The sequence below is a fragment of the Leuciscus leuciscus genome (assembly GCF_965113295.1).
Source record: "Leuciscus leuciscus genome assembly, chromosome: 1".
NCBI lineage: Eukaryota > Metazoa > Chordata > Actinopteri > Cypriniformes > Leuciscidae > Leuciscus > Leuciscus leuciscus.
This window is the reverse complement of record NC_138725.1, coordinates 78,019,275-78,034,865: the sequence shown is the minus strand read 5'-3', so window position 1 is coordinate 78,034,865 and position 15,591 is coordinate 78,019,275. Positions and strand designations below refer to the sequence as shown.

The window sequence follows — 15,591 nt, the reverse complement described above, 5'->3', positions numbered from 1 at the left end:
TGCAGCCTTGAGGCACTCCTTGTTCTCATGTACTTGAAAACATCTGCCTCTTAGAATAACAGATTGACAGGTAGTCACATGCTTTCCAAGCCATGCTACCACACTTGTTCTTTTTTAATAAAACCATCACAGACATTTGACTAATAATAATAATAATAATAATAATAATAATGTGATCTAAAGGGCTCCTTCCTCTTCTAAAACTACATTGTGAAAGTCACTTATCTGGTTATTGTCTCCATGGGTTTATTACACATGTGACCTGTCAAAGCCAGTGGGATGTGGTGTCGTTCTCACTGTACCTCTTCAATGGTCTTCTCTGTGGCCGGAGGAATGATGTTGACGTGCTGGCGAGGGATGTTCTCCGGGAACTTCTCCAGGATCTTGTTATGAGCGTCAGGTGGCGTCTCGTGGTGACCTGAGCGAGAGAAACATATCATACCTTATTAAAAATAGAGCGCGAGAAAAGTGGGAAGATACTTATTAACAATTATGAAATATTTACAAAACACAAATTGTATGCTTTTAGTAGTGCTGGGCAACGATTAATCACATCCAAAATAAAAGTTTGTGTTTACATAATGTGTGTGTGTACTGTGTATAATAATTTTGTAAATATAAATACAAACACATGCATGTCTATATTTAAGAAATATTTGAATGTATATACTGCATATTTATTTATATATAATTTACATTATTTTTTATAATGTATAATATTTTACAAATATTTTATATGTAAATAACACAATTTTTCTTAAATATATAAATGCATGTGTGTCACATTTATTTATATAGCGCTTTTTATAGTACAGATTGTTGAGCTTTACAGAGATAACAGGAGAATAATGCAACTAAGTTTGTTTCCAGAAGAAAATAGCGTCACAGTCCAGCTTAAGTAAGCTCAGTGATGGTTCATTTTTGTTGTAAAAAGGTTATTAATTTAGTTCATTTATATATATAGCGGCTCTGGAGAAAACCAGCTCAGTTCAGTTCTCATATAATGGTGTCTCAATAATATTGTTGAATATTAAATTAAATGTTAAATTTAATGTCCCCATGTATGTGTGTATAAATACAATGTGTGTGTATTTATGTTAACACAATACACACACATATATTATGTAAACACACTTTTATTCTGGATGCGATTATTTATTGCTCAGCACTAGTTTTTAGCAAACAGATCCCTTTTGCACAGCGTCTCTCCACTAGAGGGCATGATGGACACACACACACATCTCTGCTGGAGTGTGTACCTATCAGCAGCAGAGAGTTCCTCATGAAGTTGATGCGGTTCCTCTCTCTCAGCGCTGCGCTGAACTTCACTGTTGTGCTGGGAGTGATCACACACTCCTGCTCATCTTCCACGCTCGAGTCCTGGTTACTGGGACCCTCCAGCATGGGAAACGTCCTGCCACGGGGCTGAAACACACACACACACACACTTGTTATGAGCATGCATGCACTAGAACAGCACTAGGGACTTTTCAGACCTATATAAAAATGTCTTACTTTATTTCCAACATTCCACTGCTTAACACTCTGAAAATGATATATGGGATAATGAAGTAGTCTATAAATATGATTAAGAAAAAGACAAATCTGCTTTAAAACTCATGTTCTTAGAAATCATGTTCTTTGTATTCATGTATTCATATGGTTCTGAAAACCTCTCATGCCATTAACACACACACACATTTTTTTTGTAGTCTTTGTAGTCAGATCAACATTTTTCACTTTTTGCCCCAAAATATATATGAAAAATTAAAAATTAAAAAATTAAACATACTCATATATATATTTTTAAAAATCAGGTAATTGAAATGCCATTTTAGAATTGCATTTGAATTTAATTTAATAAATAATAGACAGAAATAAGAGTCACAATTTTGACCAACCAAAGGGCTATTAAAAACCTATTCTAGTCCTGAATGTGTTCAACTATAGAAAACTTCATTGAAGACAAAAATAATATGTAATTAATATATCTATATATATTCTAAAATCAATCTAAGCATGTAGTCCCATAAACACATATTTGAGGTTTTTAATGGCACTCACCACAACAGTAACTCCATCATGCACCAGTGAGGGAGACGCGTACAGACCAGTGGAGTGTTTCCCCACATATAGCGTGGACCTGTCAGAACAACAGCAAATTACTCAGAGCTTGTTTTCCAAAGTTACATTCTTTGCCTGTAAATAGCTTAGCAAGGAACTGCTAGGTTTTATACAATGGCTAATCTTTATCCATGCACTAATACTGCATACTGACAGTCTTTAGGATGATGACAACAACACTCCCAGAAAGATATCTATATAGTAGAGGGAAGTTTGAGCTTACTCCAGTTACTGTAATATGCACTATATGGACAGAAGTATCGGGACGCACGTCTTGAAGTCCCCCTGTGGTGAAAATCCAGCTTTTAAATGTTGTTTATGTGTCTATGTGGTGTTTTTAATGTGCTTTAAGACAAACCATGTGTAAATTCATAAGTCGACACCATTGCTTTTCTATTTTCTCCTTAAAACTGCAGTGAACCAAAGACAGTCTCAAAAACATGCTTTGAAATCGCTGGTGTTTCTGACGTCACAAACTACCCTGTAACCAATCAGATCAACGTGTGATCGTCAACCAGTGGATCTCTGAGCTGAGTGAGTGAGTGAGTGGAGGCGGGGCTCATTTGCATATTCATAGAACCACAGATACTAAATGAGGCAAGGGTGTAGAGTTACATTCAAGCTAGTTTAAGGCATGAAGATTTTTTTTCAAGGAAAAAAGGTTTAAATATGTAATTTTGGGGATCAAAGATGAGTTTTAAGGGATAAAATTGACTACAGGGGGACTTTAATTATTGAATTCAGGTGTTTCGATCAGACCCATTGCCACAGGTGTAGAAAATCAACATTAACATGCCTAAGACTTTTGCACAGTACAATATATATATATATATATATATATATATATATATATATAGATATAGATATATATAGATATAGATATATAGATAGTGATCTGCTTTAAACCTGGTACCACAAAGAGGGTTTCTGCTCAAAGCTATGGATAGCATTTCTTCATGTCAGATACAGATAATGCAATCTTGAGTATCTGCCAATACTGATGCTAATCTGATCAAATAAATAAATAAAATAAGTGTGAGTGTAGACCTCTTGCTGCAACAAATTGTGTAACAAGAGCATTCTTAAAATCTTATGAACAATACATTTGTGATTTGTGTATTACTACTTCATACTACAATTTCCAGAATCAGATCTTCCCCACACTTCTTAAAAGACAGACAGGATGTGGCTTAGATATCGGAGATGCAGCATGCAAGTCAAATCATGCCAGCTCAGCAAGAGCCAAACTGGAGTAAAATGTGGTTTCGCAAGTAAACATTAAAGAAAATCGAGAGGTTGCATGACAAACACTGTCGATAAGGTTAAAACTATTAACTACATGTACTTACTATAGGGTTAGGGTTTGGATGAGGGTTAGTTGAATGTAATTATGCATAATTTACTGTTATTACTATGGTAAGTACATGTAACATATGTAACAAGAACACTGTATAATAAAGTGTTACCAAATATTATTGTGGAAATGAAGCAAATAGAAATTTTAAATAACCCTATGTAGGCATACAGAAAAACAAGAGCTATAAAAACATAGTACTTGATCTTATCTTACAGGAGTTTATCTTTGGTTTTCTTCTCGCGGGGAAACGGATACGTCCACTGTGTGATGCGGCCGACCTCTCCTGACATGAAGGTGAGATAACGCAGAGTTTCGACGGCCACATTGGTGTGTGTGACCTTGCGAAGGCCCTCGCGCTGCCAGATGTAGATGGCCACCACTGGAGAGTTATAGTTCTGGACCCACTGCACGTCCCCGGACTCACTGTCCACCGTCACCACCAGCCCGTCCCCGTTGGACACGAAGTGGGCCATGTCTGGAAGAACACAGGAAAAACAGTGTAATGTGGAAGAGATCTGAAAGGGTTTCCAGACTGCCACTGATGGATCCTCACTGTGTTTGGTGTCATCGTCTGGAAGGGTGTAGGCGTAGTCGGAGTACGTGGCGTTCCAGCGAAGCTCTCGGCTCTTGGTGTCGTACATCGTGATTGTGTATTCTGAGGAACAACACAATCAGTGGATCAGCAAAGCACAAATCTTTGGGCCCGATCATACACTCGACTCAATGCAAGTGTGTTTTGCTAGTTTCAGCCCGACGCACTTTTCATTTTCACGTCCTCTAAAACTCTAACTCTTACTTATCTTATACTTTATATATTTAATAGGGCTGTCAAAGTTAACAACGCGTTAACGCAAAATCATGTTAACGGCACTCATTTTTTTAACGCGCGATTAACGCAGCGCGTATTTTCTGTTTGACCCGTGGCCCAACCCCTAGTTGGAGAAATGGAGATACACAGTGTTGCCAACTTAGCGACATTGCAGACCCCTTTAGCGATTTTTTCCCTTCAACAAAGCGCCCAAACCTTATTTAGTTTCTGAGAATTTACCGGTACCGCCGGTACTGCTCTCTCAGCCCGCCCGCGCGCGCACCTCTCGCTCTCTCGCTCTCTCTCTCTCTCTCTCTCTCTCTCTCTCTTTTTAGAAGTAGCGCTTTAATTCAGTTAAGCACAGATATTATGTTGCTTCACTAATTTTACAAGTATAGCCGAAATCAGAGCACATATATTGTCTTTATCTTATGTGAATTTGATTTCACCAGACAACGGCTCGATTATCAGAATTGTTGTGCAGATTAACTTAACATCTTGGAAGGGAGAGCTGGTTATCTTAATGGGTCGCGTTTCAGTCACCATTTCAAATTCATTCCGTTGTTTGACAAAAGAAACAGTAAAATATACCAATGAAAACAGTTTTATTGAGAATTTAGCTTCATCTAAATGGGCACAGAGAGAGACAAACTACAATGTAATAATAAATAATAAATGTACATTTAGCATTTTCAGAAGAGCTGCCCTGTCATGCAAAATCTAAACATGTTTGTGTTAGTAAATTGCTCAGTGCAAAGAAAGAGAAGTAATGGTAACCTGGCATTTTTTTGTTTTTTCTACATGTGTCTAATAGACATGAACAAGTTCTTTGAAAAACATCTATGACCTTTGAAACATGTCTCGTCCTTATGCTCTATATTGACTATGGTTTCAATAATAAACATACATTTGCATAAAGCATCTATATTTATCCATGCCCACGTTGATTAGAGTATTACAAACTTGAAAAGTATTAATTTAAGGTACATTTAGAACAAATAAAAAAATGTGCCATTAAATGCGATTAATCGCGATTAAAAATTTTAATCGATTGACAGCCCTAATATTTAACTGTTAATACTATAGTGAGTACATGATCAACAAGCACACTGTAAAATAGTGTCTCCACTCTGTTTATATGTACTACCCCACATTTTGCAATCAGATTCACATATTCGTTTACATGTGCATTACATGAACAAATGTTCAGTCGCCGTGATTTTGCCAAATGCAACTTGTTCCTGGATCAACATATTTAGTTCCTGTCTGAGATTTAGTTATAATTTAAAGATGGTTATTTCTCCTCTATTCATAATAGACTTCAACTATATTTTAATCAGTAAACATTCTGAAACATGAAATGCAATACTTGCATATACAGCATATAAATAAATATTTTTTGTGCACTGATTCAAATGTTCATTTCATTTCTTAAAGCATCCTTAAGCACAACAATAATGTTTGTTTATCTTTCAAATCAAAGATGATAAAGTGTTTTTTAGTGTTGTCAAAAGACCCGGTACTTCGGTACCAAGTCGGTACAAATTTTTTTTTAAACGTCACGGTACCAGGTTTTCTCAAACCCGGTACTTGATGCGCGTGCAGTTGCGTCCTCTTCATTAAAGCGCTGATGGCGACCGGCGGTGCTGCTGCTGGTGTGGTGCTGATGTTTTTGCGCGTGCAGATACGTTATTTCAAATGGCGCGCGGCAAGCGCGCTCATAATAGAAGCGGTGCGCTTGCTTTTCCATGTGCGTTCATGGATGCATAGCAACGACAGACGCCACGGGAGTACAAACGCTTGTGCGAACTGCGCTCTCCATGACGACGAGGAAGTGTGACATAGGCCTATTAATTGATTTCTAGCCCTTGCATTAGCTTTACTACTAGATATATTTATGGAGATGAGAAATAAAAACTATAGTTTTTTTTGTTAGGTCATTTTATCTAATGTTATCTAACAAATGGAATCTTATTGTAAAGTGTTTTTAATACTACAGTTTCCATCTTTGTGATATACACTTTAATATAATTATGTACATTTAATCTAAATTAAGCTTTGGTACCGAAATTGGTACCGAGAACAGTGGATTTTCACTGGTATCGGTACCGAATACTGAAATATTGGTACCGTGACAACACTAGTGTTTTTTGTTCTTCCTGCTCATGTAGACGAACAAACAGAGCTGATCTGAAGCTGAAGCTGAAACTGAGAACGAGGTCCAGTTACAGGTAGAGGTCCAGGTCTCACCTGTGCGTCCGAGGTACAGCAGAGATGAAGATGGACAGAACATCTCAGCGTAAGAGGAGGTCAGCGTTTGCTGTTTCTCACCGGTCAGCAGATCCACAACATACCACACGTCCTGCTTCTTACCTACACACACACACATCTCATGCTCAAACCTTCATATACTTCATACAGTTATTCATGTTTCAAATTCAATTCAAGATAAGCTCTATGTGCAGCGTCTGTCATTCAACCAGTCATTCTCGTTCCATTTGCAAAAAAACAAAAGATTGTGTGTAAAACTCCATTATTATGTTTTTCCTGTGTGGAAATAATTTCTTTCATGTCTTAAACTAGCTTGAATGTAACTCGACACCCTTGCCTCATTTAGTATACACGGTTCTATGAATATGCAAATGAGCCCCGCCTCCACTCACTCACACTCACAATGAACTAAATAAATAACTTTTTTTTTTTCAACAGAAATGAACCATCACTGAAATTTGTAGATGGCTTGATGACATCGTCTGAAAGGGAAAGCTCCTAATTTTCATAATTTTGCACCAATGAACAACAAAGGCAAGAATAAAACGCACTAATATACAAGAACTACTGAATAAAATGGAAAGATAAGTGGTCATTTACATATTCAGTGCATGCTTTTCCCATGTGCTCGTTCTTTTCCCCATTTCATTTTGCCCTTTATCATCTTAGAGATCAAAAGTCCAAAGATAACTGATGCATCATGGGTAAATGTTCTCGTCAGGATGTGTAAACACACATCAGCACGTCAGATCAAACACACCACATGTTTATCTCAGGAAAGAAGTGTGGTTTTGAGTCAAACAGTGCTTATTTCCTGTGATATTCAACAACATATGAGACAACTTCAACGCTAATGTTTGAACCATTAATAAATCTAATTAGGAGAGATTAGCAAGTAACGGGATTAAGATATTGTCTGATTTAATCAGTGTTTGGCCTGCTTCTTTGGGCTGGCTGCGTGTCATTATAGATGTCTCTGTGCCTTGTGATTACGCACTCTCGGTGGTTTAAAAAGGGTGGCACAGAGAGACGTCTTATTGTGGTGTTTGCAGTGAGATTATGAAGCAATCCCACAGTGCCCACCCATCCACAGGGAGGCCATTAGGAAAGACCAGTTCCTCAAAAGTGTGACACTCCTGCTAGTCGTGTCGAATCAACATTTAAAGTCCCCCTGTAGTCAATCATTTTATCCCTTAAAACTGACATATTGAAATGTTTTTCCTTGAAAAAAAATCCTTAAAATATCTTAACTCGACACCCTTGCCTCATTTAGTATGCGTGGTTCTATGAATATGCAAATGAGCCCCGCCTCCACTCACTCACTCAGCTCAGAGATCCACTCATCGACGATCACACGTTGATCTGATTGGTTACAAGGTAGTTTGTGACGTCAGAAACACCAGCGGTAGCGTGTTTTTGAGACTGTCTTTGGTTCACTGCAGTTTTAAAGTAGTTCACTTCAGAATTAAAATGTCCTGATAATTTACTCTCCGCCACGTCATCCAAGATGTTCATGACTTTCTTTCTTCAGTCGAAAAGAAATTATTTTTTTTGAGGAAAACGTTCCAGGATGTTCCTCCATATAGTGACTTCAATGGGGTCCAACGGGTTGAAGGTCCAAATGTGAGTTTCAGTGCAGCTTCAAAGTCTCGACACGATCCCAGCCGAGGAATAAGAGTCTTATCTAGACAAACCATCCGCCATTTTATAAAATAAAATAAACATTTATATACTTTTTAACCACAAATGCTCGTCTTGCACGTCCATGACGTCACACATAACGTAATCAGGTTGAAAGGTCAAGCGTGTTCCGGTTTAAAAAAACTCCATCTTATTTTCTCCTCCAACTTCAAAATTGTTCGACATCGTTGTTTTACCTTTTATTTCTTAAATTTTTTTGTAAATGGGTTTTGATTTGATCTTTGAAACTGTAATTTGGACCTTCAACCCGTTTGACCCCATTGAAGACACTATATGGAGAAAAATCCTGGAACGTTTTCCTCAAAAACCTTCATTTCTTTTCAACTGAAGAAAGTAAGACATGAACATCTTGGATGACGTGGCGGAGACTAAATTATCAGGAAATTTTAATTCTGAAGTGAACTAATCCTTTAAGGAGACAACACTCAGCAATGGTGTCGACTTATGAATTTACACTGTCTTAAAGCACATCAAAAACACTACATAATAAGGGTGTCACGATTTCGATTTTAAATCGAAATCGATCGAAATTCATGCTCAATCTCGATTATCGAATCAAAAAATGGAATCGTCGATGCTGCCACGCACCCATGTCACGTCAGCTCGGCTTGCCAAGCGGAAAAAAAACATTTAAAAAAACACGCATGTTGAAGTGCTGCGAGTCAACCTAACAGCTACAACAACCAGCCAAAAGGTAGCATGGCAACTGCAGACGCAAGAGAGACGTCGACAGAACTTGAACCCCCTCCTCTTTCACTGAAGTCACCGGTGTGGAAGTATTTTGGATTTCCAGTGAGCTATGTTGACAACGTTCGTGTTGTTGACAGAAAAAACACAGTTTGCAAGCTCTGCTATGTACGTATACCACATTATTCCACCGGCAGCACGACTAACATGGCAGGGCATCTCCGCAGGCACCACAAAAACATAGATTTATCTGTTAAACCGACAAGTGTAACACAAACTACTCTCCCGTCTTCATTTGGAATAAAACTTCCAAGTAACTCAACACGTGCAAAGACAATTACAAGCGCGCTAGGAGTATTTATAGCCGCGGACATGCGACCTTATTCAGTGGTGGAAAACTCCGGTTTTAGGCATTTAATTAGCGTGCTAGAACCGCGCTACGAAATCCCAAGTAGAACGCATCTCACAGCTACGGTGATACCCTCCATGTACAATAATGTAAAGGAGAAAATTATTGAAGGTCTGAGCAGTGCACATTTAGTTGCCTTGACTACAGATTGCTGGACCTCCAGAGCAACACCGAGCTTCATGACTGTCACAGCGCATTACATTAATGATGACTGGGAAATTCAAAATCCAGTACTTCAAACTCGCCCCATATATGAAGCTCACACAAGTGAACATTTAGCAGAAGTGCTGAGGGAAGTGGTACTGGAATGGAAGTTGAACAGACAAAATGCAACAATTCCTGTGACAACTGATAATGCAAAGAACATTGTCAATGCCACACATGCAGCTGGATTGTCTCCACACATTGGATGTTTTGCCCACACTGTGAATCTGGCCTCCCAGAAGGGGTTGGGAGTAAACCAGATTTCCCGTCTTTTGGGCAGAGTCAGGAGGGTGGTCACTTTTTTCCACAGGAGCACCACTGCAGCAGCTGTCTTAAAGTCAAAACAAGACATGCTTCAGCTTCCTCCTCACAAGCTGGTTCAAGATGTCATTACAAGGTGGAACTCCAGCTATGACATGATCACACGCTATTTAGAGCAACAAGCTGCTATCTATTCTGCACTTGCAGAAAAAGACATAAAAAAAAATGCTAAAGACCTTATCACCCTCTCTGATCATGATGTGACTGTTCTGGAAGGTGTATGTCAGGTACTGAAGCCCCTGAAAACAGTTACAACCTTGATGAGTTCCGAACAGCAGCCTACTGTGTCTATGGTCATGCCCCTGCAACACACCATCCTGACATCTTTGAAACACAGTGACACAGATTCAACAATTGTAAAGGATGTTAAATCTGCTATAGTGGCAAACTTTGAAGAAAGGTATTCAGACCCAATACTTCAACAGTTCCTGAATGAGAGCACTGCCTTGGATCCTAGGTTTAAAACTTTACCCCACCTGGATGACATATCTCGGAATGAGATCTTCAATTGTCTGGAGGAGAAAATCTTGCAAGAGCACTCCACACAGGTATGTGATGCTAGGCTAATGTGGTGAAATAACCATGTTATTCTGTAAAGTAAAGTTAAAGTAGTTTTTTTTAAACATAATTTCACATTCATAATATTTCATGAATAGGACTAATCACAATATCCGCCTTTCTGTTTGTTGTTGTCACGCTTAAATATAATTTCTGCCTGTTTATTACCTTAAACAACAGTGTTTTGTGCGTGTATTTGTATTTCAGTCTCATGCCTCAGGAGAAGGGTCCAGCCAAAACCCTGCAGAGGATACAGACACTGAAGGAACCAGCGGAGGCAGCCCCCCAACAAAGAGAACAGCACTCAGTGAACTGTTTGGTGATTTTTTCAGCACAGCCTCCACTGCATCATCATCAGAAACCAAACCATGGCCTGATGTTGTGAAAGATGAGATTCAGCTATACAAAATGGTTAAAGTAATTTCTGTGGATTCAAATCCACTGAAATGGTGGAAAGATAATGAGCACCAGTACCCAAATTTGTCTAAGCTTGCCAAACGTTATCTTGCTGTACAAGCAACAAGTGTGGCAAGTGAAAGAGTGTTCTCAACAGCTGGGGACATTGTGACGGCTCAAAGAGCAGCCCTCTCAAGAACTTGAAACTGCAAAACATTTTTTTTGTGAACTTGAATGTCATCATGTTACAAAAGATGACAATTTTTTACAGTATTTGTGCAATATTTTAGCAGTTCTCTTTTCATATTCCTTTTCAACAAGAACTTGAAACTGCACATTTTTTGTTTAGTTTTTTTGTGAAATTGAATGTCATCATGTTACAAAAGAGAAATTAGATGGCAGGTTATTTTGTTTAAGTTTCCAATTGACTGAAGATATATTGTTGTTACATTATGTTGTTAATAAACGTTTTAAATTTGACAATGTAGTGTGTGGTACATTGCGAACAAATGTCAGATATTATTATATTGCATAAAAGTCTAAAAATGGTATAGCTTGTGCTTTAAATTTATTTATTTTTAAATCGAGAATCGAATCGAACCGTGACTTTAGAATCGAAAATGTAATCGAATCGAGGATTTGGAGAATCGTGACACCCTTCCAACATAAACAACATTAGAAGCTTGATTTTCACCACAGGGGGACTTTAATATCTAGTGATGAATATCTCTAGTCCTAACTACAAGCTATAGTTATAGTAATGCTTGACTTAGCAAATACCAGTTACAAAACCAAACTGAACTGATGTTAAGCATGAGGGCCAGAATAAGAGTAACAGGAGGAGTCTCTCACCCATGTATAAGATGCCATCAGAACTGCGGCAGGGCGACGCCTGGACCAGCTCAGGAATGGTGAACGGCAGTTTCTGCAACACACACACACACACACACACACACATTACATATGATGAGCAACTTTTTCTTTCAGCAAAAGCAGTCTACTCATTTAGTGTGGGTGCTACTATTGCCACTGACCTCAGATGTCTCACTTTTAAAATGATATTGCTCATTTCTAAAACTATCATTACTAAAAATATCACCGTTAGCTTCCAGAGAAAGAGGAAGTCCTTCAAGAGAAACGGAAAGAAGTGGTCTCTCACCGTCAGACCCTCGTTGTTCTTTCCTCCGAGAGAGTACAAACTGCCATCGTTTGGGTCTGGGAGGAACGCAGGCCTGTGAAACAAGAGCAAACACTTTTCATATCAGATAGGATTTATATCCTGTAAAAAAAACTGTATCTGTATCCACTAGATATAATGCATGAACAAATTACTTGTATGAATGATGTTATTTATGATATATTCTGTATAGGGATCCACCGATATGAACATTTTGGCCAATACCGATAACTGATAATTATTTATATTTGAAAGCCGATAACCGATAATTATTTACATTTGAAAGCCGATAACCGATAATTATTTATATCTGAAAGCCGATATTCGATAATTTTTTACATTTGAAAGCCGATAACCGATAATTCTTTGCATTTGAAAGCCGATTACCGATAATTCTTTACATTTGAAAGCCGATAACCGATACTTATTTATATTTGAAAGCCGATACTTATTTATATTTGAAAGCCGATAACTCTTTATATTTGAAAGCCGATAACCGATAATTCTTTATATTTGAAAGGCGATAACCGATAATTCTTTATATTTGAAAGCCGATAACCGATATATTTTTATATTTGAAAGCCGATAACCGATATATATTGGCCGATAAATCTAAATATGAATTTTTATACAGTTTTTGAGAGCCTGATTACAAGAACCAAAGTCTCACCATTAAAATCCATGTCCCAAACACACAATTATGAGAAAGTGATGTTCTCATTATAATTTTTTGTAGCCGATATTACAGACTGTTGCCCTTTACTGTATTTTCCTTTCAATCATATTTCAAGCTATTTAAAACCATCATGTTGAACAGTGCGCATCGGAAGTGTCTAAGTAATCCATAATTATCTTCTTTAATATATCAACATTTTCTCATCGGGTCGATAACGATAACATTAAAAATCAACAAATATCGGCCGATACCGATATGGTGGCCGATATATCGTGCATCCCTAATTTTGTATAAAGCTAATTTTAATGAAAGACTCAGATTGGTCACTATAAACTGTCATTGTATGGACATGAACTGTGTAAAAAAATACAGGTTTGGAGCATTATAATGATCCACATGCACAACCGCTCAGGTATAGGTGAAAGAAAGCTTACTCTGACACGTGCGTCGGGACTTGCAAAACAGGATCTGCATTGGGAATGAGAGACATTTCAGTTAAGAGATATAAACTTTATCACAGGCAAATGAAGGGATGAGCAAACATGAAGACAATACAAAGCAAACTAAGTGTTGGGTGTCAAACCTAACAGAGATTAATCCATTTGCATAAATGAATCCATTAACACTTTCTCCTCCCAGTATCTACTCCATTATATAAGACCTTCATATAAACAACAATTCTATTTTATTATCACATATTTTAGAAAGTAATCAAACCCATCAAATAACACAAATGGAAAATTGAGAAGGCACTGGAATCACAGTTTAGTTATACTCTCAAACAACTTCACAATGAGCATCATCAAACCCAGTAAAAAACAAACAAACCCGTATCTGTTGACCACTAGATATAACGCATGAACAAATGATTGGTAAAAATGATTGATATAGATCTCAGTGATACAGGTGTGTGTATATTAACTATTTTACAGTAGCTATGTTTCCATCCAACAATTTTTATGTGCATTTTGGAGATCGCGTTAAAAACGCTGTATGGAAACGCAAAGATGCGCAGAAATTCTGAAGATGTGCATAAAACCTTACGTGCTCAACTGAGGCGGATAAATGTTTTAACCGATAAGACGTGCATAAACTACGATGAACAAATCTCTTGATGCACAACAAAAAACTCATCAGAGGCTGTGACTGGATAACTGAAGTAGCCAGCGGACCAATCGCATCGTAGCATCTCAAATGTTGGTTTGGTGGTTCAGAAACGCCGGAGTCAAAATGTGTGATCAGAATGATTTGGTTTAATTCCCGTCTCACACGATTGTGTTCCCGAACACCAGCATCCGAACGCAAGAGAACACGACAGCGTTTATTGCGTTTTATTCAGTCATTACGTCGTTTACGATGGAGGAAAAAAGAGCCACAGTTTCTTTCCTTGATTGCAGCAACTTCTATTTTTATTACAGATATTTTGTGCCAATTTCCAAGGAAGTGACGATTTTGTTCTCTTGAACACATGAGAAGGAAACACTACTTTTATGCGATATTCCAATTTTGTGTGAAAGTTAAACTTAAGGATATACGATATATCGGCCAACATATCGGTATAAAAAAAAAAATAAAAAAAATTGTCCGATATCTTAAAGCCGATAAATAATGCATTATTTCCTTCAGCTGAGACACTTGTTCAACATGATGGATTTGAATTGCTTGAAATATGATTGAAAATACAGTTCAGTGTAACACAAGTCTGTAATATCGGCTACATAAAATTATAATGAGAACATCATTAATTGTGTGTTTGGGACATGGCTTTTAATGGTGAGACTTTTGTTTTTGTAATCAGGCTCTCAAAAATTAAATAAAAACTTGGATTTCGATTTATCGGCCAATATATGAGTTATCGGCTATCAGATATAAAGAAACATCGGTTATCAGACAAAATTTTCATATTGGTACTTCCCTAGTTAAACTCGAACCTTTGGATGGAAACACAGCTACACACTTCAAATATAGTTAATCAAATTATATTTTTGGAGCAAAAACTCTCCAATTTATGAAACAGACGAAACAGCAAAAATAAAACTCCTGGATGCTGATTGGTCAGTGCCGATTTCTAACGCTAACATAGTAACCTTTAGTAAAACGATCAAGGTCTTGAATGTCTTATTCCTGTGTGTTGGTGTTGGCAATATAAAAGTGCCGGTTACACTTTATTTTAAGGTGTCATTGTTACAGTGTAATCATATATTTAAGTACTGAGTAATATTAATTAACTACTACATGTACTTACTATAGGGTTAGGGTAGGATTAGGGTTTGGTTGAGGGTTAGTTGCATGTAATTATACATAATTTAGTGTTATTACTACGGTAAGTACATGTAACATGTAACAAGGACACTGTAAAATAATGTCTAGTACTCTCATGTGAGAGCCGGACCACAATGACAACACACTTAAACACAGACTATCAGGTCCGACTGCACACTGTGTGTGTGTGTGTGTGTAGAGCAACGGCCTCTAACGTCCTGCGTGTTTGACCGGCTCAGCCTGTGCATCAGGTTTCTGAGAGACAGCCATAGGATCAAATGCATGTGAATATTGAAAAGTAGAGCCAGTGATGGAAGATTCCACTCAATGCATGTTAATAAACACCAGCAGAACATGCATTAAACCTTCATGTGCTGTTTTTCAAGAGGAAATGAGCTGAACAGACGTGCCTGGCCTTGATGACACACAGTTTGTGCACGGAGGAGTTTCAAAATATTATTGCGTAAGGAAACCTGCTATCATTCCAGCTGCATGCTGGGAAAAACCCAGAATACCACCTTGTGTCATGAATGCAGTGAAAACAATTGCTTAATGCTTTTAATATTTCCCTCGACAGATATAACAATTCAAATAGCAAGTCAAAGTGAAAACTGCCAAATTCTCATCGTATATGAATGGA

The 15,591-nt window shown here is 37.7% G+C and overlaps 2 protein-coding genes across 3 annotated transcripts in view; one reads left to right on the top strand and one right to left on the bottom strand.

Moving 5' to 3' along the window:
* Positions 1-15,591, bottom strand: part of ern1 (endoplasmic reticulum to nucleus signaling 1) — a 72,486-nt gene that overhangs the window by 45,882 nt on the left and 11,013 nt on the right. For both annotated transcript variants that reach the window (XM_082185055.1, XM_082185056.1), the window contains exons 3-11: positions 13,124-13,157; positions 11,996-12,068; positions 11,689-11,761; positions 6,540-6,662; positions 4,035-4,136; positions 3,695-3,956; positions 2,065-2,143; positions 1,260-1,425; positions 303-418 (exon numbers count right to left, since the gene is read on the bottom strand). In XM_082185055.1, coding sequence (XP_082041181.1) covers positions 303-418; positions 1,260-1,425; positions 2,065-2,143; positions 3,695-3,956; positions 4,035-4,136; positions 6,540-6,662; positions 11,689-11,761; positions 11,996-12,068; positions 13,124-13,157 — 1,028 coding nt within the window. The remainder of the gene's footprint in view (positions 1-302; positions 419-1,259; positions 1,426-2,064; positions 2,144-3,694; positions 3,957-4,034; positions 4,137-6,539; positions 6,663-11,688; positions 11,762-11,995; positions 12,069-13,123; positions 13,158-15,591) is intronic.
* Positions 9,575-11,040, top strand: LOC309476984 (E3 SUMO-protein ligase ZBED1-like; the record flags this gene model as incomplete). Its single annotated transcript, XM_082140134.1, has 2 exons — positions 9,575-10,430; positions 10,648-11,040. The coding sequence occupies exons 1-2, from the start codon at positions 9,912-9,914 to the stop codon at positions 11,038-11,040; spliced, it is 912 nt and encodes a 303-aa protein (XP_081996260.1). The 5' UTR covers positions 9,575-9,911.